This window comes from Saccopteryx bilineata, chromosome 5, assembly GCF_036850765.1.
Source record: "Saccopteryx bilineata isolate mSacBil1 chromosome 5, mSacBil1_pri_phased_curated, whole genome shotgun sequence".
Lineage (NCBI taxonomy): Eukaryota > Metazoa > Chordata > Mammalia > Chiroptera > Emballonuridae > Saccopteryx > Saccopteryx bilineata.
The window spans coordinates 60,117,596-60,135,314 of record NC_089494.1 but is presented as its reverse complement, the minus strand read 5'-3'; the positions used below and the strand labels follow the sequence as shown (position 1 = coordinate 60,135,314).

Below are 17,719 nucleotides of genomic sequence, written 5' to 3'. Positions count from 1 at the left end.
GGGTTGAGGGCGCCCAGAGCCGCCTGTCCTCTGGGATCTGCTGTACCACAGTGTGCGCAGTGTCCCCACGAGCTCCGTGGAGGCCGGGAAGACCACACAAAGGCAATGTTGAGCCGACCCCTGGAAGTGGGGAAGGGCCTGACCTAGCTACGGGCCTTGGTCTTTGGGAGGTTCACCTCATTAGCTCACCTTGAGGAAATGGCTCTTTGGCTCAGGCCTTGACTAGCTCTGACTTTTTCCTTGTAGAGACCTCACTTTGGGGGAGGTGAAGATCAGGGAGGTTGTGGGGGATCCTCCTGAGGCCTGAAGAAGGGGGTAGGGCCTCAAGTCCTACCTCATGGATGGGGAGTGGCGGTCCTTCTGTTCAGAGGATCAAATGTGAATTAAAGCAAGGTAGAGGTGAGCCAGCAGGAATAGCCCACTGCAAAATGGGAGGTGACAGTAGGAAAAGATTTAGGCAGACTGGGAGCTTGCCCTGGTTACCAGGAGAAAGCCAGCACCCAGCTGGAGTGATGGGAGACCCAACTGAGCTAGCGATGGGGGTGGGGAAATGGCAGAGTAAGGGCCTGAAGAGGGTGCTGGCCCCAGGAAAGGCAGTAAGAAAGGGCACTTAAGTCCATAGTCAGTCTGCCTCAGCTTTCAGACCTCAGCTTCATCCAAGGACCTGACAGAAAAATCCGCCTCTGATGGAATCATTAAGTTAACAATCCGTTTGTACCATTTCTTTGTACAGGCTTTCAAATGAGAGGGAGGGAGAGAATCTACAGCTAGTACTTTCTCTTGGTACAGCCCCAAGCCTAGTCCCTATCAGACCTGTCAGCCAAATTGGTTTCCTGGGCCCCAGGGGCCGCTAGCCTTGCTGATCAGAGTTTTAAAAGCTAGTAATTATACCTGTGCCAGTTCCTCCCTTCTCCCTCCCCCAGTCTGTACCAGCTGACTGACCCTTGAGTGGAGTGCATCTTCTCAGCCAGCAGGCTCAGGAGCCTGGGCTTTCCATCTGTTGAGGTTTTTCATTAGGGAGGGTGACTAGGATGTGTGTGGGTGTATGTCTGAATAACAAAGAAGGAACCCAACTTCTAATAAAAAGTGTTTCTCCGCTGGACCTGGGGAAGCCAGCCACTTGCTTATACCTTCAGTATTCAAAGGATAGTCACAAGCCTGTTTTGTCTTATCATGAGAATTAGTTGAAACTTCTTCCTGAAGTTAAGAATAGGTTAATCCTAGTTACAGATCCAGAAAGGTCCTCTTCATCTGGAAGTTCTTGGCATTACTTTGGCCCTTCTTTCATAAACTGTAAGAAAAAAAAAATAGGATGAACAGAAGTTTGTGAGTATCAAGTAAAAATAAAGAGGCGCAGAAATCTCCAGTTTCCCACAGGTCTATAGCTTGATCACTTCAGAGCAATGCCAGTTTCCAGAGAGGATGAACACACCTATCTCTAGACACTTTGGGCACAGGGAGCTGAGACTGAATCACCAGCCACACCCTTGCCACCTCTTGAGGCTTGGCTTATTTAGATTTCTCTTACAGAAAGCCTGGAAGAGAGAAAAAAAAGGTGGGTTGATGAATTCTTTGCACTTACTGCATTGGTGGTGCTAGTTGGTAGTGCGGAGGATCATCACAGATAATGAAACCTTAGTTCTCAGTTCTCATTGTTCCTTTGTCTTTTACTCCAGCTACAAATGCCCTTATCATTGAACCCAAAGTTGGTGCCAAATGGACTTAAATATTTGGCCTAAAGCCTATATACCTAAATACTTCCATCAGATCTCATTGGCAAATTGGAAAGGTACAAAAACAGTCCTACAAAGGCCTACTTTCAGGCCAGGTCCAGCCTGATTCACGGTGAACAAAAGGTTTCCAGACATGAAGAAAAAACAAGATAAATGAATGTCCCACCATTTGTAGTAGCAGACCCAGGTGAAGGGTCCCCAGGAGATCTGCAAGGTGGGAGATATTGCAAAAGTCCTCTAGCAGATCTTGTGGCAATATATCTCAGCTGGTTACTATAGTTAGTCTGGATCATTTTAACGGAAGAATAATACCTGGAAAATCATGAAAATAGGGTTTTAAGGAGATCTTAATTTAAATCAGCATTTATAGAGAAACCTGGTACAAATGAAGTTGTTTTTATTTTATTTTATTTATTTATTTATTTATTTTGCTGGGAAATCATGCCTCAAACCAGGCCTGGAGGGAGGACCTGTTGGGCCAGGACCTTTTTGAGGGAGGGAAGAGCATCCCTGGCTTATTAGGAGACAGGGAGAAGGCCTTTTAATGGGTCTATTGTTCAAAGAATGTTGCTCTACAAATACCACATTCTTCCCTGCCCCCTCTGCAAGGGCTGAGTGGGGAAACTAGGTCGGTTGAACTGAGCTCCAGGCAGCAGCAGGCTGCCCCCCCCCAGTCTATTGCCCCTTGGGGCAGCAACGACTCCATCCCCACGGCAGGCAGAGAACACACAACAAAGGAAGCTACCAACTGTCCTCGGACCTGGAGACACTCTGGGGAGGAGGCTGGCGTGGACCCTGAGTCTGAGCACCTCCCTTCCTCGTGGACCCTGAGTCTGAGCACCTCCCTTCCTCGTGGGGAACAATAGCCCAGACTTCCCCCGGGGCGGTCAGGCGGTCAGTCATCACGCTGCACAAAGACTTGTTTTGGGCTGCGCCACCAAGTGACACGCAACGCAAGCTTGCTTGCTCCAGCTGGCTGCCTGCGCGGCAGGGTGCTGTGGCTAGGGGTGGGTGGTGTTCCTGAATCCACCTGGAACACTTTGGAAAGACAAACGGTGAGTTAATCACCCAACCGGCTGGCGGCTGGCGGCCTGAGTCCCATCTCACTGGCCAGGAGGTCTGGGGAGGAGGCTGGGTTGAAGGATTTCTCAGTGTGTGTGTCTAGGGTGGGGGTGGGGGGGGCAGGAAAGGTTAGTCCTATTAAAAGTTCATCAATCACCCGCTGTGCACTTTTTTCGCTAGACAGAGGTTCCTCCTTATTCAGAGCAAGTCTGGGCCAGCTGGTAACCGACCAGAAACCGCAAGTGGATGAGACACAGGCACACTGAATGAATGCCACGAGGGTGAGAGCGGCCATCCTGAGCTGCCCACAGGATCCTCACAGCCTGGCCAGCACGCTGCTGTGTCAGTCTCGAGGGGAGCACTGTCCAGTGACCTCCTCACATAGTAGCCAGCTCTGCCCTCAGACAACTCAAGGTGCCCAGGACCCTGCCCAGAACCCTCAGTGATTCTGTACCCTCTTCACCCCCACCCCCACTTCTGCTTGTCCAAGTGGCACTCTTAAACACTGTAATACCCCAAGAAAGGGCCAAATTCATCTCAGATGACAAGACAAGAAAAATCCTAATAGGTCAGAAGGTTCTTGCAGACACTTTAAAGAGTTTTAAAAAAGATGTTGCCAGGGACTAGAATTCAAGGGCGAGTCTGAACTATTTTAGTTCTATTTATCTGCAGGAGTATTTATATGGAAGGAAGTAGGATAAGACTCCGGTTGAGCATGGAACTAAACTTGAATGCCCTTCAAAATGACAATAAAAACATACTCAAAACACTAACCACAATGATATGCTTCTCCTATTTTTTTTTTCTCTCTTTTTTTTTTCAGGGACAGAGAGAGAGAGAGAGATAGGGACAGACAGACAGGAACGAAGAGAGATGAGAAGCATCAATCATCAGTTCTTCGTTGCGACACCTTAGTTGTTCATTGATTGCTTTCTCATACGTGCCTTGACCGCGGGTCTTCAGCAGACCAAGTAACCCCTTGCTCGAGCCAGCGACCTTGCGTCCAAGCTGGTGAGCTTTGCTCAAACCAGATGAGCCAGCGCTCAAGCTGGCGACCTCAAAGTCTCGAACCTGGGTCCTTCCGCATCCCAGTCTGACGCTTTATCCACTGTGCCACCACCTGGTCAGGCTCTCTTTTTTGATGTGAGGTCAGGACTCTAATAATATAAAAGTTTAAAACTGAAGTATAATTGATAACATTGTATTAGTTTCAAGAGTACAACATAATGATTCGATATTTGTATACACCACAAAATGATCACCGCAATAAGTTTAGTTAACACTACAAATTTTTCTTGATGAGAACTTTTAAGATTTAGTCTGTTAGCAACTTTCAAATACACAATTCAGTATTATTAACCATTGTTACCATGCTGATGAGCATTTTTACTTCAGCTCTTTTAGGTTCATTTTTGAAACATCATAAAAGGACAGACTCCAAGTTTGGGGCAGTAGTCATTAGCATTAGAGCTATTTAGAGCAGGAGACTTGGGTGAGTGGGTGGTGAAGCATTCTTCTACCCCCTCTTGAATGGTACATAACTGTCTTCTTTGTAGAGTCTAAGAAAGTTCCAGGTTACCCCTCTTTTACAATCCCCTCTTTTATCTTTTTTCTCAGTGACATCAGGTGAGAATTTTCTGAAGCCGGGTAAATGTGTTATCTCAGCCCATAGTCTCTGAAGGACAGAAAGTCCTAGCTTTCTCCTCCCTTCCCTCAATCCTCTTCTCTTATCATCCCCTTGGTTGTAAACTTGCTTTGGAGAAGTGTTTACTATCATTTTGTTTCAGATAGATATGTTAAAACATTGAGCCTTGTACAGTGTCCCGAACTCATTGAGCAATTAAAATATTTGGTCCTGATGTCCTCGGTTCACAACTTGTCCCTCTGTCCTTGTCTTTTCACCAATACTGACTGAACAGCTCCTGTATGCACTTTTCTGGGCTCTGGGGTACAGAAACGAGTCACTAATGCTAAGTGCTCTTCTATCTACTGGGGGAGAAAAAGAACCCATGCTAAAATAATGTGACAAAGGCTGTACTAGAGGCGTGGCTAAAATGTTCCTGAAAAAGGGGGAAGGCACCCCTACCAGTTCTGTAGTGTCAAAAAAGCCTTCTCAGAGGAGGTGAATTTGGGTGCCTGAAGTATAGAAGGCTTTTGGGCCCAGGAAATAGGGACATACTAGGTGGAGAGAACAGTGCACACAAAAACAGGGAGGGAAGAAAGAACAAAGTCTGGACCTATAACAAGGAGAGTGGTTTGGAGTGGGGCACCTGGCTGAAAAGAGAGGTTGTAGAAGGTCCATGGAAATGAGTCTGCATTTCAATCTGTAGCAGCTGGAATGTGAGGTTGTCTGTTCGGAAGGCTAACTCTTGGGGGTACTGTGACTGATTAGGGAAAGGAGAGATAGGAGGCAAGAAGAAGAAAGAGGCTGCTGCAATAATCCAGCCTCGGGAGGAACTAATGTAATACGGGTTAAGAGGAGAAACATTGAGGAGGAAGAATTCACAGGACTGGGCAACCAGTGAAAGAGTCATGGATGTTATTTCCTAGGTTTCTATTTTGAGGGCCTGAGTGGGTAGTCAGGTCATTCACCAAAATGCATAGTGGAAGGGGAAGGGAAGACTTTGCAGAGGAAAATAGTTCAATTTTAGGTCTACCTTATGTTCTCTGCTTTGTTAACTGATATACTGCATGACCCTTAGCAATTCATTTAATCTTTCAGGCCTTCAATTTCATTATCAACGAAACAGTCAATAAAGATATCTACCTCATAAGTTTATCATTAGAGCAGTGTGTGTGTGTGTGTGTGTGTGTGTGTGTATCTTTCTTTTTTTAATTAATTGAGAGACAGGGAGGCAGAGACAGACTCCCAGATGTGCACCCCCAAGATCTATCCTGCAAACTGCAACTGAGCTATTTTAGCCTGAGGGGAGGCCACAAGGGGGGGGGACAACTTTGCTCAATCCGTTTAGCCATAGCTTCCAGAGGGGGAGAGAGGGAGGGGGAGAGGGGAGGGGCAGAGAAGCAGATAGTCACTTCTCCTGTGTGCCCTGACCAGGAATCGAACCCAGAACTTCCACACGCCAGGGCTGATGCTCTATTGTATTGCTGAGCCAACCAGCCAGGGCCTGTGTTATTATCTTCACTAGGTCCAAGTGAGTGTCCTATTATATAAAGCTAAAACCTAGGGAAAACATCCTCTTACCCATCCATGCTGATCAATATGTGGGTCCTGAGTGGCCAGTGAAAAGTAAGTCTCGGGAAAATTAAAAACAACATCCCACTGCTTCCCAGATATTGAATCCAAGCTAATATTTAAGACTAGGTCAGATCAAATTGCTAACCAGAGCCCCTCTGCTTCCGGAGGGTACTCTCCAGGGGATACATGCAGAAGTACGGTCTTGGTATGAGACCACTAAAGAGGGGGCCTCTTAGCAGATGTCAGAAAAGCATCTGTGCTTTTTTACATCATGTATCTTTCAGGGAGCGCTCTAAGCCACCCACTCTTTTTGAACCTCCTACGCTTTCTTACGGCACAGTGCAGTATAGGAGAGAGCACTGAACGTTTGACCTTGGCCGTTCACGTTGGCTGTGACTACAGCAAGCTGCTTATCTTCTCAGCGTCAGTATTACCATTCATTAAACAGAATTATGGAAGGATTAAATAAGACAAGTAGAATGACGTTTCTGGAAATGCTATAAGGCTAAATAAAAGATATTTTTCACTTATCAAATTGGCAAATAAAAAACTAATTCCCACTGAGTTGGCAAATGTGTGAGGAAACAGGAATTCTCATTTATTGCTGCTAGAACTAGAAACTGCTTCACTTCTATGGAGAGCAGCTTGGCACTATGTATCAAAATTGCCAGCACACATACTTTTGACTAATTTCACATCTAGGAATTTTTCTAATAGGTAAAAACTTGAACGTGTGTTTGTGATAGCAACAGACTGAAAATAAGCTCAATGCCCAATAATAAGGGACTGGCTAAATACATTGTGGCAGGTGGATACAGTAGAACGGATGAAGTTGTAAAAATGAGCCAGAAGTTCTGAGTGCATTTAAATGAAATGACCATCAAGATATAATAGGGAGGCCCTGGCCAGCTGGCTCAGCGGTAGAGCGTCGACCTGGCGTGCGGGGGACCCAGGTTCGATTCCCGGCCAGGGCACATAGAAGAAGCGCCCATTTGCTTCTCCACCCCCCCTCCTTCCTCTCTGTCTCTCTCTTCCCCTCCCGCAGCCAAGGCTCCATTGGAGCAAAGATGGCCCGGGCGCTGGGGATGGCTCCTTGGCCTCTGCCCCAGGCACTAGAGTGGCTCTGGTCATGGCAGAGCATTGCCCCCTGGTGGGCAGAGCGTCGCCCCTGGTGGGCATGCCGGGTGGATCCCGGTCGGGCGCATGTGGGAGTCTGTCTGACTGTCTCTCCCCGTTTCCAGCTTCAGAAAAAAACAAAAAACAAAAAACGATATAATAGGGAGAAAAGCATGGTTCAAAAGTCTAATATGCTATTGTTTGTGTAAAAAATGTGGATGCATGTGGTGAATGTGTGTGTGTGTAAAATATCTCTCGTGTCCTTGTCAGGATGCTTAAGTGGTCTAAGGTTCCAGACTAAAGTATTTCTAGAAAGATATATAATAAACTAGTTTTTATATATAAAATTGGTTTCCTATGTGAAGGAGAACAGGAGTGGGAGACTTTCACTGCATACTCTTTTGTACCTTTTGCAACTCTCAAACCATGTAAATTTGAATGAATTACCTAGTTTTTGAAAAAAAAAATGAGAAGAAAAAATAATCAGTACAAGTGTAACCGACCTGGGTGTACCTTGTGTGTTTACAAACATCTTTATTTGTACTTGCTCTATCCAGCTACATTAATTTGGGGGCACTTCTTGTTTTGTCTCCCTGGCACCCTGATGCTAATCAAGCTCAGCAGGAAATGAGTGGATCTTGACCCTGGCTTGGCGATACAGTGGTTAGAGACCCAGGCCCATCACTGGCCTCTCCTGCAGGAGTATCTCAAGGTAGGACCTCAGAAGAGTAGGGCGCAGGTTTAGCAAAAGGACAGTAGGCCTGCCCGTCAGCCACACTGCCTGTGTGGTCTTCCAGAAATGAGAGTGCCTCCTTGATCACCGGGCTGCTTGCTCAGCATCAAGGCCGTCACCGTGCAAAGAAGGAGATGCCGTACTCTCTGTGTTTTGCAGACTGTGGGAAGGCAACAGACTGTGGAGAGTCAGAGACCCAAGTTGATTCCCGCATTTTTGCAGGACGGTTTTTGACTTCTAACCTGAGTAAAGTGCCCTTCTCTCTAAAATGAGGGGTTTGATGTCACTTACCTCTAAGGGGCCTTATAGCATTGATATCTAGAATATCTATGGAAGGCCAGCCTTTAGCCAGAGGAAGAGTGACAGCCTAGGCCAAGGGACATTTTACCCTCTCTGGATTCCTGAGGCTCAAATGCTCATTCCAGACAACTTGGGAAAGGTGGAAAGAAATAAGGGTTGGCTCCTTCCCCTTGAGACCATCATCCCCATTCCTTCCCTCTTCTCACTGCCTCAGAACCACTCTACATTTTCTCTGAAGAGATTAGGAGATTCCTGACCAGGTGGTGATGCAGTGGATAGAGCATCATCAGCTTGGGATGCAGAAGATCCAGGTTTGAAACCCCTAAGTCAATGGCTTGAGCGTGGGTGCATCCAGTTTGAGAACGGGGTTGCTGACTTGAGCATAGGATCATAGACATAACCTCATGGGTGCTGGCTTGAGCCCAAGGTCACTGGCTTGAGCAAGGGTCACTGGCTTGGCTGTAGCCCCCGGGTCAAGGCACATATGAGAGAGCAATCAATGAACAACTAAGACGCTGCAATGAAGAATTGATGCTTCTCATCTCTCTCCCTTTCTGTATGTCTGTCCCTCTCTCTGACTCTGTCTCTCTCACTAGAGAGAGAGAGAGAGAGAGGAAGGGAGGGAGAGAGAGAGATTAGAAGAGAAAAATCCCACTGGCATCATCAAAGCCACATTAGAGAGGTGGCAAGGAGCAGAATTGAGCGCAGTACGCAAAGCACTATTTTGTCAGCAAAACTTGAGAAACCCCTACTGACTTCTTTCTTCTTCCTTCTTTTTCTTCTACCCTTTCTTTTCTTCTCCTCTTTCCTTCTCCTTCCTCCTTCTCCTCCTCTTCTTTTTTAAGGATTTTATTTATTAATTTTTAGAGAGAGAGAGAAGGGGGAAGGTGCGGGAAGCATCAACTCTCAGTAGTTGCTTCTCGGATGTGCCCTGACCAGGCAAGCCTGGGGTTTCAAATCTGCCACCTCAGCATTCTAGGTGGATGCTTTATTCACTGTGCCACCACAGGTCAGGCCTGACTACTTCTTAGAATATTTTCTAGAACTTCGGCCCAACTAGACTTAAATTTGACCTTGACATTGACCTCTCTGCTTCTACTATCCGACAGGCTATGGACATTTTCAGGTATACTCACGCTCCAACTGGCCAGGAGTTTTTCTCTTGCTGGTTCTAGGGCTCCTTTCACAGAATACCCTTTCTCTTTCCACACTGCTCCCTCAAACCGGCTCGTAAAGCAGAATTTCTCAAAATGTGGTTTCAAAGAATCTTGCTTTAGAATCACCTAAGAGGTTTACTAAGAAATAGACACCTGGCCTGACCTGTGGTGGCGCAGTGGATAAAGCGTCGACCTGGAAATGCCGAGGTCGCTGGTTCGAAGCCCTGGGCTTGCCTGGTCAAGGCACATATGGGAGTTGATGCTTCCAGCTCCTCCCCCCATCTCTCTCTCCTCTCTCTCTCTCTCTCTCTCTCTCCTCTCTAAAATGAATAAATAAATAAAAAAAAATTAAAAAAAAATTACTCATAAAAAAAAAAAAAAAAGAGAAATAGACACCTGAGTCAGACCTATTGGATTAAAATCTCTGAGGTTGGGCTGAGGAACTTGCACCTTTAAACAAACTTCCATGGTGATTCCTACCCACATGAAGTAGTTCCGGGAGCAAATAGTCTAAGGCTACCCTTCAGCTAATATTAGATACAGTGAAGACACAAACATTCTGCCTGTTCTTTGTTTCTGTACAACAGACACTTACTGAATGCCTACTGTGTGCTAGGCATGAGCTTGACCCATGAATCTTTCATTCATGAAGCTCTTGGGGAATGGCACAAAAATCTAAACCGTTTTCCAGAGGGAAGGTCATGTTATGAGACTCCTGATGGGTGTAGAATTCTTGTCCTTAGAATCCCTTTCATTCTATGCTGGGAGCCCTCCTCCCTCAATTCCTTTTACTCCAACAAGCAATGGCCTTTCCATGCTTTGGAGCTGTGGTCTGCTTGGGTACAAGTGTCTCAAAGGATAACACGGCGGGGCTTGTGGAGAGGGGTTGCCAAGAGGCTTCTTAGGAACAAATGTAAACATACAGCAGACCAGATTGCCACTCTCCATCACTTCTGTCTTGAGAAAAGAAGCTTGTTATTGAAATGGAGAAGAAAAGTAGTCATGAGGAATGGGTAGGGGGTAGCTGCTGTGGTGATCAGAATGGGAAAGATTTCAAAGCATTCCTACATCAAACACAACCTGGCAATCCAGCCCCTCTGCTATCACCTCCGGCTGAGAACTCTCAGCACCAGGGCCCAGCAGGGCAAGTAACCCTCAGGAATTCATGACTTAAACAAGCAATAAAATCAGTAAGACATTTCTTCCATACCCTGTGAACATACAGGAAACAAACTTTAAAGTTACTCAAAATACCCTATATTCACATCTTTCTACACACACCTCCCTCAATATTTTCCATTTTCCCCTTAGAAAACTACAGACACAGATTATTCTGGAATGTATTTATAGTAGAGCTAACATCTGTGCCAGAAATGAATCTCTTGTTCCTTTGGTTCGTGACTATTTCTCCCCCGGCCTAACCCTCCCCTAATAAAATACGCTAACATGGTAGGAACTTAGTAAACATGTGCTGCATCCGAGTCTGAGATGACCAGCGTCTGGACTGCCAACCTGAGCAAGTCAAGAACTATCCAGGAGAGACGACAACTCTGAATTCCAAGGTGGAGGATGCGCCAAAGACTGGGAGGGAGGGAAGATCGAACAGAATGTATCCCTGTGTGTGCAATGATCAGGGAGTCTTTTCAAGTAGTGAACACCTCACCCACAGTTGTGAAAACAAAACAAACCAATTTTATAACTTAAAAAACCCCTGATTTTAGACAGAAAGGAAAGGAGGAAGGGAGGCGGAGAGAAATTTTAATTTGTTTCACTTATTTATGCATTCATTAATTGATTCTTGTACGTGCCTTAACTAGGGATCAAACCCACAACCTTGGTATGTCAGGACGATGCTCTAACTAACTGAGCTACCCAGCCAGGACTCAAAATAACTCAATTTTTAAAAACAGCATTCTTTTTGGGGATATTTTTTCCATCAGCAAAAGCTTAATCTCCAGAATTTTGCTTCAGTGTAGTGTGGACAGCTCATGACCACATCAAAGTTAATGTTTAATTGTGATACAAAGGACCCAACTTTGTCCCAAATGCTTAGCAGCAAAAACCTGGTCCTTGTTGCAATGGAGGTTGCCAAGGCACTCAAGCAGTCTGTATTTCCTGAAGCCTTACAGAGAAGGGTCCTAAATTTGATAGATTTTGTCTGACTTGCCAGACAGTTGGGCTGGGTTTTCTGTTCTATATCCTGGGTCGCAGCCAGCTGGACATCTTCAGAGAGGTTTACAAGGCCACCCTTCCTTCTTGACCCCCCTGGGGCCTCTGGACCTAGAGTTGCCATTTGATGAGTATCTTTTGAGAGAGGGCCTTAGGGTTTTATGATAGGAGTGTAAGATCTGGGACATTATGCTGGTTAAAACTGGCTATTAATGTCTAGCCAGGGGTGGCTATGAGGACACTAGGACCTCAGCAGCATCTGATTTGCTGATACTTTTTTTGCACTAAGGGTACAAAGGCAGGACAATGAAGAAATGAGTCTACCTTTGAAGCCTGAGTTAGCTTTGAAGAGCTCTATAATTTCCTGACAGAACTTTATTTTTCTCTTTTAAAACACTAGGATGTTTGTCATTTAATTGGTTTCAGGAGAAAACTGAAGCAGCAACATCAAGTTTGAAGTGCTATTTTCAGCATAGATTTCTATTTCCCGGTGAAATCCAACAAGCGTGACAGCAGTGCAGGAAATCCAGATCCTTTTAGCTTTGGTGCTAGTTCCTCTCTACCTACACCCTCCCCACCATGGCTCAACCCTCCCCCATCTTGGCTCAACTTCAGCCTCACCAGCAGTAACACTTTGGTGTGGCTTTGCTTAGTCACAAGTTCATATCCCTGTAAGGAACTGGCTCGCTGGACTGCAATGGTTCCTATTTTCCAGACTTCCTCAGAGTGGAATTTTAGGCAAGGACTCAATCGCTCTTTCATGACAAGTGGATCAGTAAAACAATAATAAAACCTCGGTCACCATAACTCAGAGGCTGTAATAGATCAAGTTCTCAAGGGCACTTGAAAAGCCAAGAGTAGACTCTATTCACAGAGTTTTAGGAAACCACCCTCTTTCATTATTGCTGTGTGCAAATAACATTTATATGTTTAATTTGTTATTTTCCTAAGTCCCAAAGCGGGAAACATTAAAAGGAATATTCAAGGAAGCTGGAAAGTTTGTCAATGTAAATAGTGTCTTTGTAACCCTTCTACTCTTTATTTCCTGTGCCAACTGCACTTTTATTTCCCGTCTCTCCACACTCAGTAAACAGAACCATATTATCAAGGGAAAGACGTGAGTCCATTAACATTGTAAGCCCTCAGATTTCACTCGCAAGAGACAACGCAGCACTTATCTGATGGAACAGAAGCTTTAATTGCTTCGAGGTACAAGCCTGTCCAAACCGTTGCAATCTGACCAGTCCCTGAAAGCGCCTGGGAGAAAGCCTGCCCAGCACCAGTGTGTGTGCCAGCCTCCCAGACAGAAGCACGACAAGGGCTCCATCACAAGGGCAAATTCTTTATTTTGTCAACCTAGTCAGAGGAGAAAATCAGCTAAACTTCTGAACAAGGCAGAAACTTCACCTTCTCTCCAAATCAAAACCTGGCACTCCAACACTCACACTGAGGCCGCCACAAATGGAAGAAGTGAAGAAGCTGAAAGGAATGCTGCAAAGTAACGTGAAAATCAGGTCTAAAGTGAAAAGGCTGTGCCTCCCGAGGTACCTAGAACCTAGAGCACAAAATTTAGTCCCGTAAATTGGAGGGGGGGGGGGGGCGGGGAATGAAACCTCTGCTCTGGGTTTAGGAGAGAAATAACACCAGTGACAAGAAAGCCAAAAGCGCACAGGTCCTGAGGAACAAAAAGAACAGGAACAACTATCTTCCCCGGAGAAAGGCTAGGAGCAGTCCCCACCGGCGAGATCTGTGCTCCCTTTTAACCCCTTCCACACCGCCACGCCCACACCCGCACCTTAGAGAGTAGCCACCCACGACCCAGAACAAGTTCTCGCCCCCTCACCTGAGAGCCCAGTCCTGCCTTACTCCCCACACCTCGCCCAATACTAATCCGGGGAGCAGGACTCCTAGACTCCTGCGCTGCGCCCTCACTCCGCTTTTCCCAGGCCGCGCCTGGGCCTTGCCTGCTCTCCCTGGGGCCGGGGTCCACTGGGTGGCGGCCTCCCGCAGGTTCGACAAAGTTGGCGCTGGGGCAGGCGCGCAGAGTCCGGGGCCGTGCGGGGAATGCGCCCATTGGCCGGCCCACGCCACGTGGCCACCCCGGCCTCTATATTAGACCACTATTTACCTCGGGCTTGCTCGCCATGGCTTGGCAAGGGCACCTCTGTTAGGGGAGAAAAGCGGTGCAGCGCACAGCGCGGTGGTCCTGAGGTCCCCGCAACCCAGACCTGGACTGCGCGCTCAGGTGGGAGGGTCAGTACCATGAGTTCCTACCTGGAGTACGTGTCTTGCGGCAGCACCGGGGGTGGCGGCGACTTGCTCAGCTTCGCCCCCAAGTTCCGCCCTGCCGACGCCGGGCGGGTGGCCCTGCAGCCCACCTTTCCTCTGGGCAGCGGCGACGGCGCCTTCGTCAGCTGCCGGCCCCTGGCCGCTGCCCGACCTGCGCCTTCGCCCCCGGCCACCCCCGCGCCGCCCCCTGCCGCTCGGTCGTACGCGCCGTGTACCCTGGAGGGTGCCTACGAGCGGGACGACGCACCTGCGGCGGCGGGGGGTGCAGACTACGCCTTCCTGGGGGCCGGGTCCCCTTACGACTTCCCGTGCGCGCTCGGGCGGCCGGCCGACGACGGCGGAGCGCACGTCCACTATGCCACCTCAGCAGTGTTTTCCCACGGCAGCTCCTTGCTTCTCAGAGGCCAGGTGAATTACGCGGCCGTTGGCGAGCCTGGCCCCTTCCCAGCCTGTCTCAAAGAGCCCGCCGACGGCCACTCCGGCGCCTTCCAAACCGCGTCCCCGGCCCCTGGCGCTTACCCCAAGTCCGCCTCCCCAGCCTCTGGCCTCCCCGCCGCTTTCAGCACGTTCGAGTGGATGAAAGTGAAAAGGAACGGCCCTAAGAAAAGTAAGTGCTCGAGCCTGGGACGGACGCTCCTGGGCTTGAGGACAGAGGCCCCTTGCGCGGAACTGCGCTAGGAGCACCTTGCAGCTGTCCTTCTAGACCGCAGTTTGGGTTTTATGGATGAAACGCATTGCAAGGTGTTACTAAGCAGACGAATCCCAGTGAGCGTGCCCGGAACACACGCTCGGAAAGTATGCTAGGCATGGAGAAAATTGCGGTAGGGACTCTCTCCGTAGAGTATTTCTCCAGGCACAACTGTGTTAGTAGAGACCCAGGAGGGCTGCGGTGTGACTTTGATTCTAACTGTAACCTCACTGCTCGCCAGTGCTCTGTCTCGGCGTCGTCTCGACTCGCTGACGCTCCGTCTTTCTGTTGCAGGCAAACTCGCGGAGTATGGAGTCGCTAGCCACTCCAGCGCAATTCGCACGAATTTCAGCACCAAGCAACTGACAGAACTGGAGAAGGAGTTTCATTTCAACAAGTACTTAACTCGAGCCCGACGCATCGAGATAGCCAGCTCCTTGCAGTTGAATGACACCCAAGTCAAAATCTGGTTCCAGAACCGCAGGATGAAACAGAAGAAAAGGGAACGAGAAGGGCTTCTGCCCCCAGCCCCCCCTGTGGCTTCCCTCCAACTTTCCCTCTCAGGCAAGAACCCGGGGAGCCCTTCTCAGGCCCAAGAGTCCTCATGAGGTTCAGTCTTGAGGCTGAGGACACTTGGCCTGCAGAAGTCAGAGGTCAGCCCACCACTGTAGACTTACTAGCCCAGTTTGGGATGGAGGTGGGCCTGGCTAGAAACAGGTTTCACCTGGGAAAGGAAGCATCATAGTGGACTTCTGAGTTTCTCCAGGCGGTGGGTGTACAGATATTAACTTGAAATCTCCTAAGCCACTCATATGTGTATGATATGTGTCTTATCAGGGAAAAGGTGCCCAGCTGCCAGCCCAACCTTGCTGCTATGTTGCCTTAGTCATATGCAATTCCTGGGTGCAGAGTGGCAGTGCATTAGCTGCAGAGCTCTGCGAACTCTCTGATTTGCTCAAAAGAGCATCTACCCAAAGTTTTTCTGGTCTTAATTTAAAGGACAAGGCTATGTGTATTCAGCTTCTAGAGATGACCAAAGCTAGTTAGGGCCTCCTTGATGTAGCTAAGCTGCTTCAGTGATGAGCTTCACATTTGCACTCCAGTTTTCTTTTTCTTTAAGAAGCAGTTTCTACCTCTCCATGTGCCTGAATAAAGATGCAATTGCTGTTTAGTTAGACGAAGAAATCCACTGGATGGGTAAAAATTAGAACCTGAACTACGCCTTGACACCACTCAAACTGTAATGTAAATATATACAGTATGTATATTTTTTAAAAGGTTTGCTTGAAAGGAATATATGTGACATTTAATGTCATAGCATGTAAAAGGTTTGACCTTTTTATAGTAAAAGTTAAAGAATATGCTACTCTCTTCCTCTCATTTTGATTTTCTTTCAAGCTGATTCAATTTCTTCTATTTGGTATTTCTTTTTTTTTTTTAAAGGGAATCACTGACTTTTTTTTTTTTTACTATTTTATTTATTTATTTTAGGTAGGGGAGAGAGAGAGAGAGAGAGAGAGAGAGAAAAGGGAGGGGAGGAGCAGGAAGCATCAACTCCCCATATGTGCCTTGACAGGCAAGCCCAGAGTTTTTTGTTTTTTATTGTTGTGTTTTTTTTTACAGAGACAGAGAGAGAGTCAGGGAGAGGGATAGACAGGGACAGACAGACAGGAATGGAGAGATGAGAAGCATCAATCATTAGTTTTTCATTGCGACACCTTAGTTGTTCACTGATTGCTTTCTCATATGTGCCTTGACTGCAGGCCTTCAGCAGACCGAGTAACCCCTTGCTCAAGCCAGCAACCTTGGGTCCAAGCTGGCGAGCTTTTGCTCAAATCAGATGAGCCTGCGCTCAAGCTGGCAACTTCAGGGTCTAGAACCTGGGTCCTCCGCATCCCAGTCTGACGCTCTAGCCACTGCGCCACTGCCTGGTCAGGCAAGCCCAGCGTTTTAAACAGTGACCTCAGCATTCTAGGTCAACACTTTATCCACTGCGCCACCACAGGTCAGGCTTTTTGATATTTCTTGATTCTGCTGTGGGAATTTGTTTAGTTTGATGACTTTTAAAAATAACACTTCCTAGATATTGTGTACACAAACAAATTAGGGACAATTATCTGAGCAGTTAAGGGAGAAAAAAAACTATCCAGCTACATATCCAAGTAACCTAGGAATTACTTACCATAAATACCCTAGTTTTATGGCATATATGTAGACTGCACATTAACTTATAGCTCAGGCGCTCATGTGGGAATGCTGTAAAGCAGAGGGAACACTGCAAGGAGGTCTTGTTCTTTTGTGTCCTGATCTTACAAAAGGAAGAGGAAAAGTGACGTGAAGACTTTGCTAGTTGAGTAATATTCTCTGAGAAAGGCAGCTGCACATTCAAGTTCTTAATGGTTAAATTCTCATTTCCAAAATCAAGTATTATACAGAGGCTGGTACAGCTATTAAGTCTAGACAGGAGTGGGTTGGCCTATGATTTCAAGCTTCCTGCTTTCCTGTAACCCAGATTGAGTATCTGGCCTTGTAAGAGATAGCACAGGGGTATCTTTCTGTGTAGGAAGAAAGTACAGGAAAAAGTTGTAGGAAGAAGTACAAGCACACAGTCGGAAAGTTGGCATGAGGGTATGTGGATGGTAAAAAGCCTCTTCTCTAACCTTGTTTCCACCCAGCTTCCCAACTCCCAAGCTCCCAATTCTGCAGGCACCTGTGCTTGACCAAACTTTTATGTAATCTTACAGAAATGCTATTTGAAAAAATGCAATGTTCATACACAAAATCATTTTCCTCACTATATAGCTAGCTACCTATAGCTATATCTTTAAGTTCTCTGTATAATTCAACTGAAATGATTAAAAGCCCAAATAATTCAGATAAAAACCTCAGCTCTTCTTTTAGCTAGGATTTCTAGATTCTAGAGTAATGCCTCAAATCCAATAATTCAGAGATCTGATGATTGTGGAGGATTACTTTCCATACAAAACAGTAATGTGATTAATTGTCTCAGAAGGTTGACATTATAATGAAATTCCTGTCCTTTGCATTCACAGTTTAATGGAGTCTAAGAAATAAAATTATCAGCCTTCACAAACTCAGTTGATAAGGGGGAAAGGATATCATTTAAAAAATAGATCTGTCAGTATTATTCTTAAATTTTACCATCTGCCTTTCACAAACTTGTTACTGATCAGATCTTGTTTGAAACAACAGCCTCCCTCTGAGCTCTGTAGCGTTTTGAAAGGACTTGTTAAAGGAAATGTGATCAGCTTG

General features: G+C 46.8%; 1 protein-coding gene across 1 annotated transcript; it reads left to right on the top strand.

The window, feature by feature from the left end:
* The first annotated feature begins 13,649 nt into the window (after nucleotides 1–13,649).
* Nucleotides 13,650–15,381, top strand: HOXD1 (homeobox D1). The gene is made up of 2 exons (XM_066280307.1): nucleotides 13,650–14,365; nucleotides 14,741–15,381. The coding sequence occupies exons 1-2, from the start codon at nucleotides 13,732–13,734 to the stop codon at nucleotides 15,052–15,054; spliced, it is 948 nt and encodes a 315-aa protein (XP_066136404.1). The 5' UTR covers nucleotides 13,650–13,731; the 3' UTR covers nucleotides 15,055–15,381.
* The last annotated feature ends 2,338 nt before the right edge of the window (nucleotides 15,382–17,719 follow it).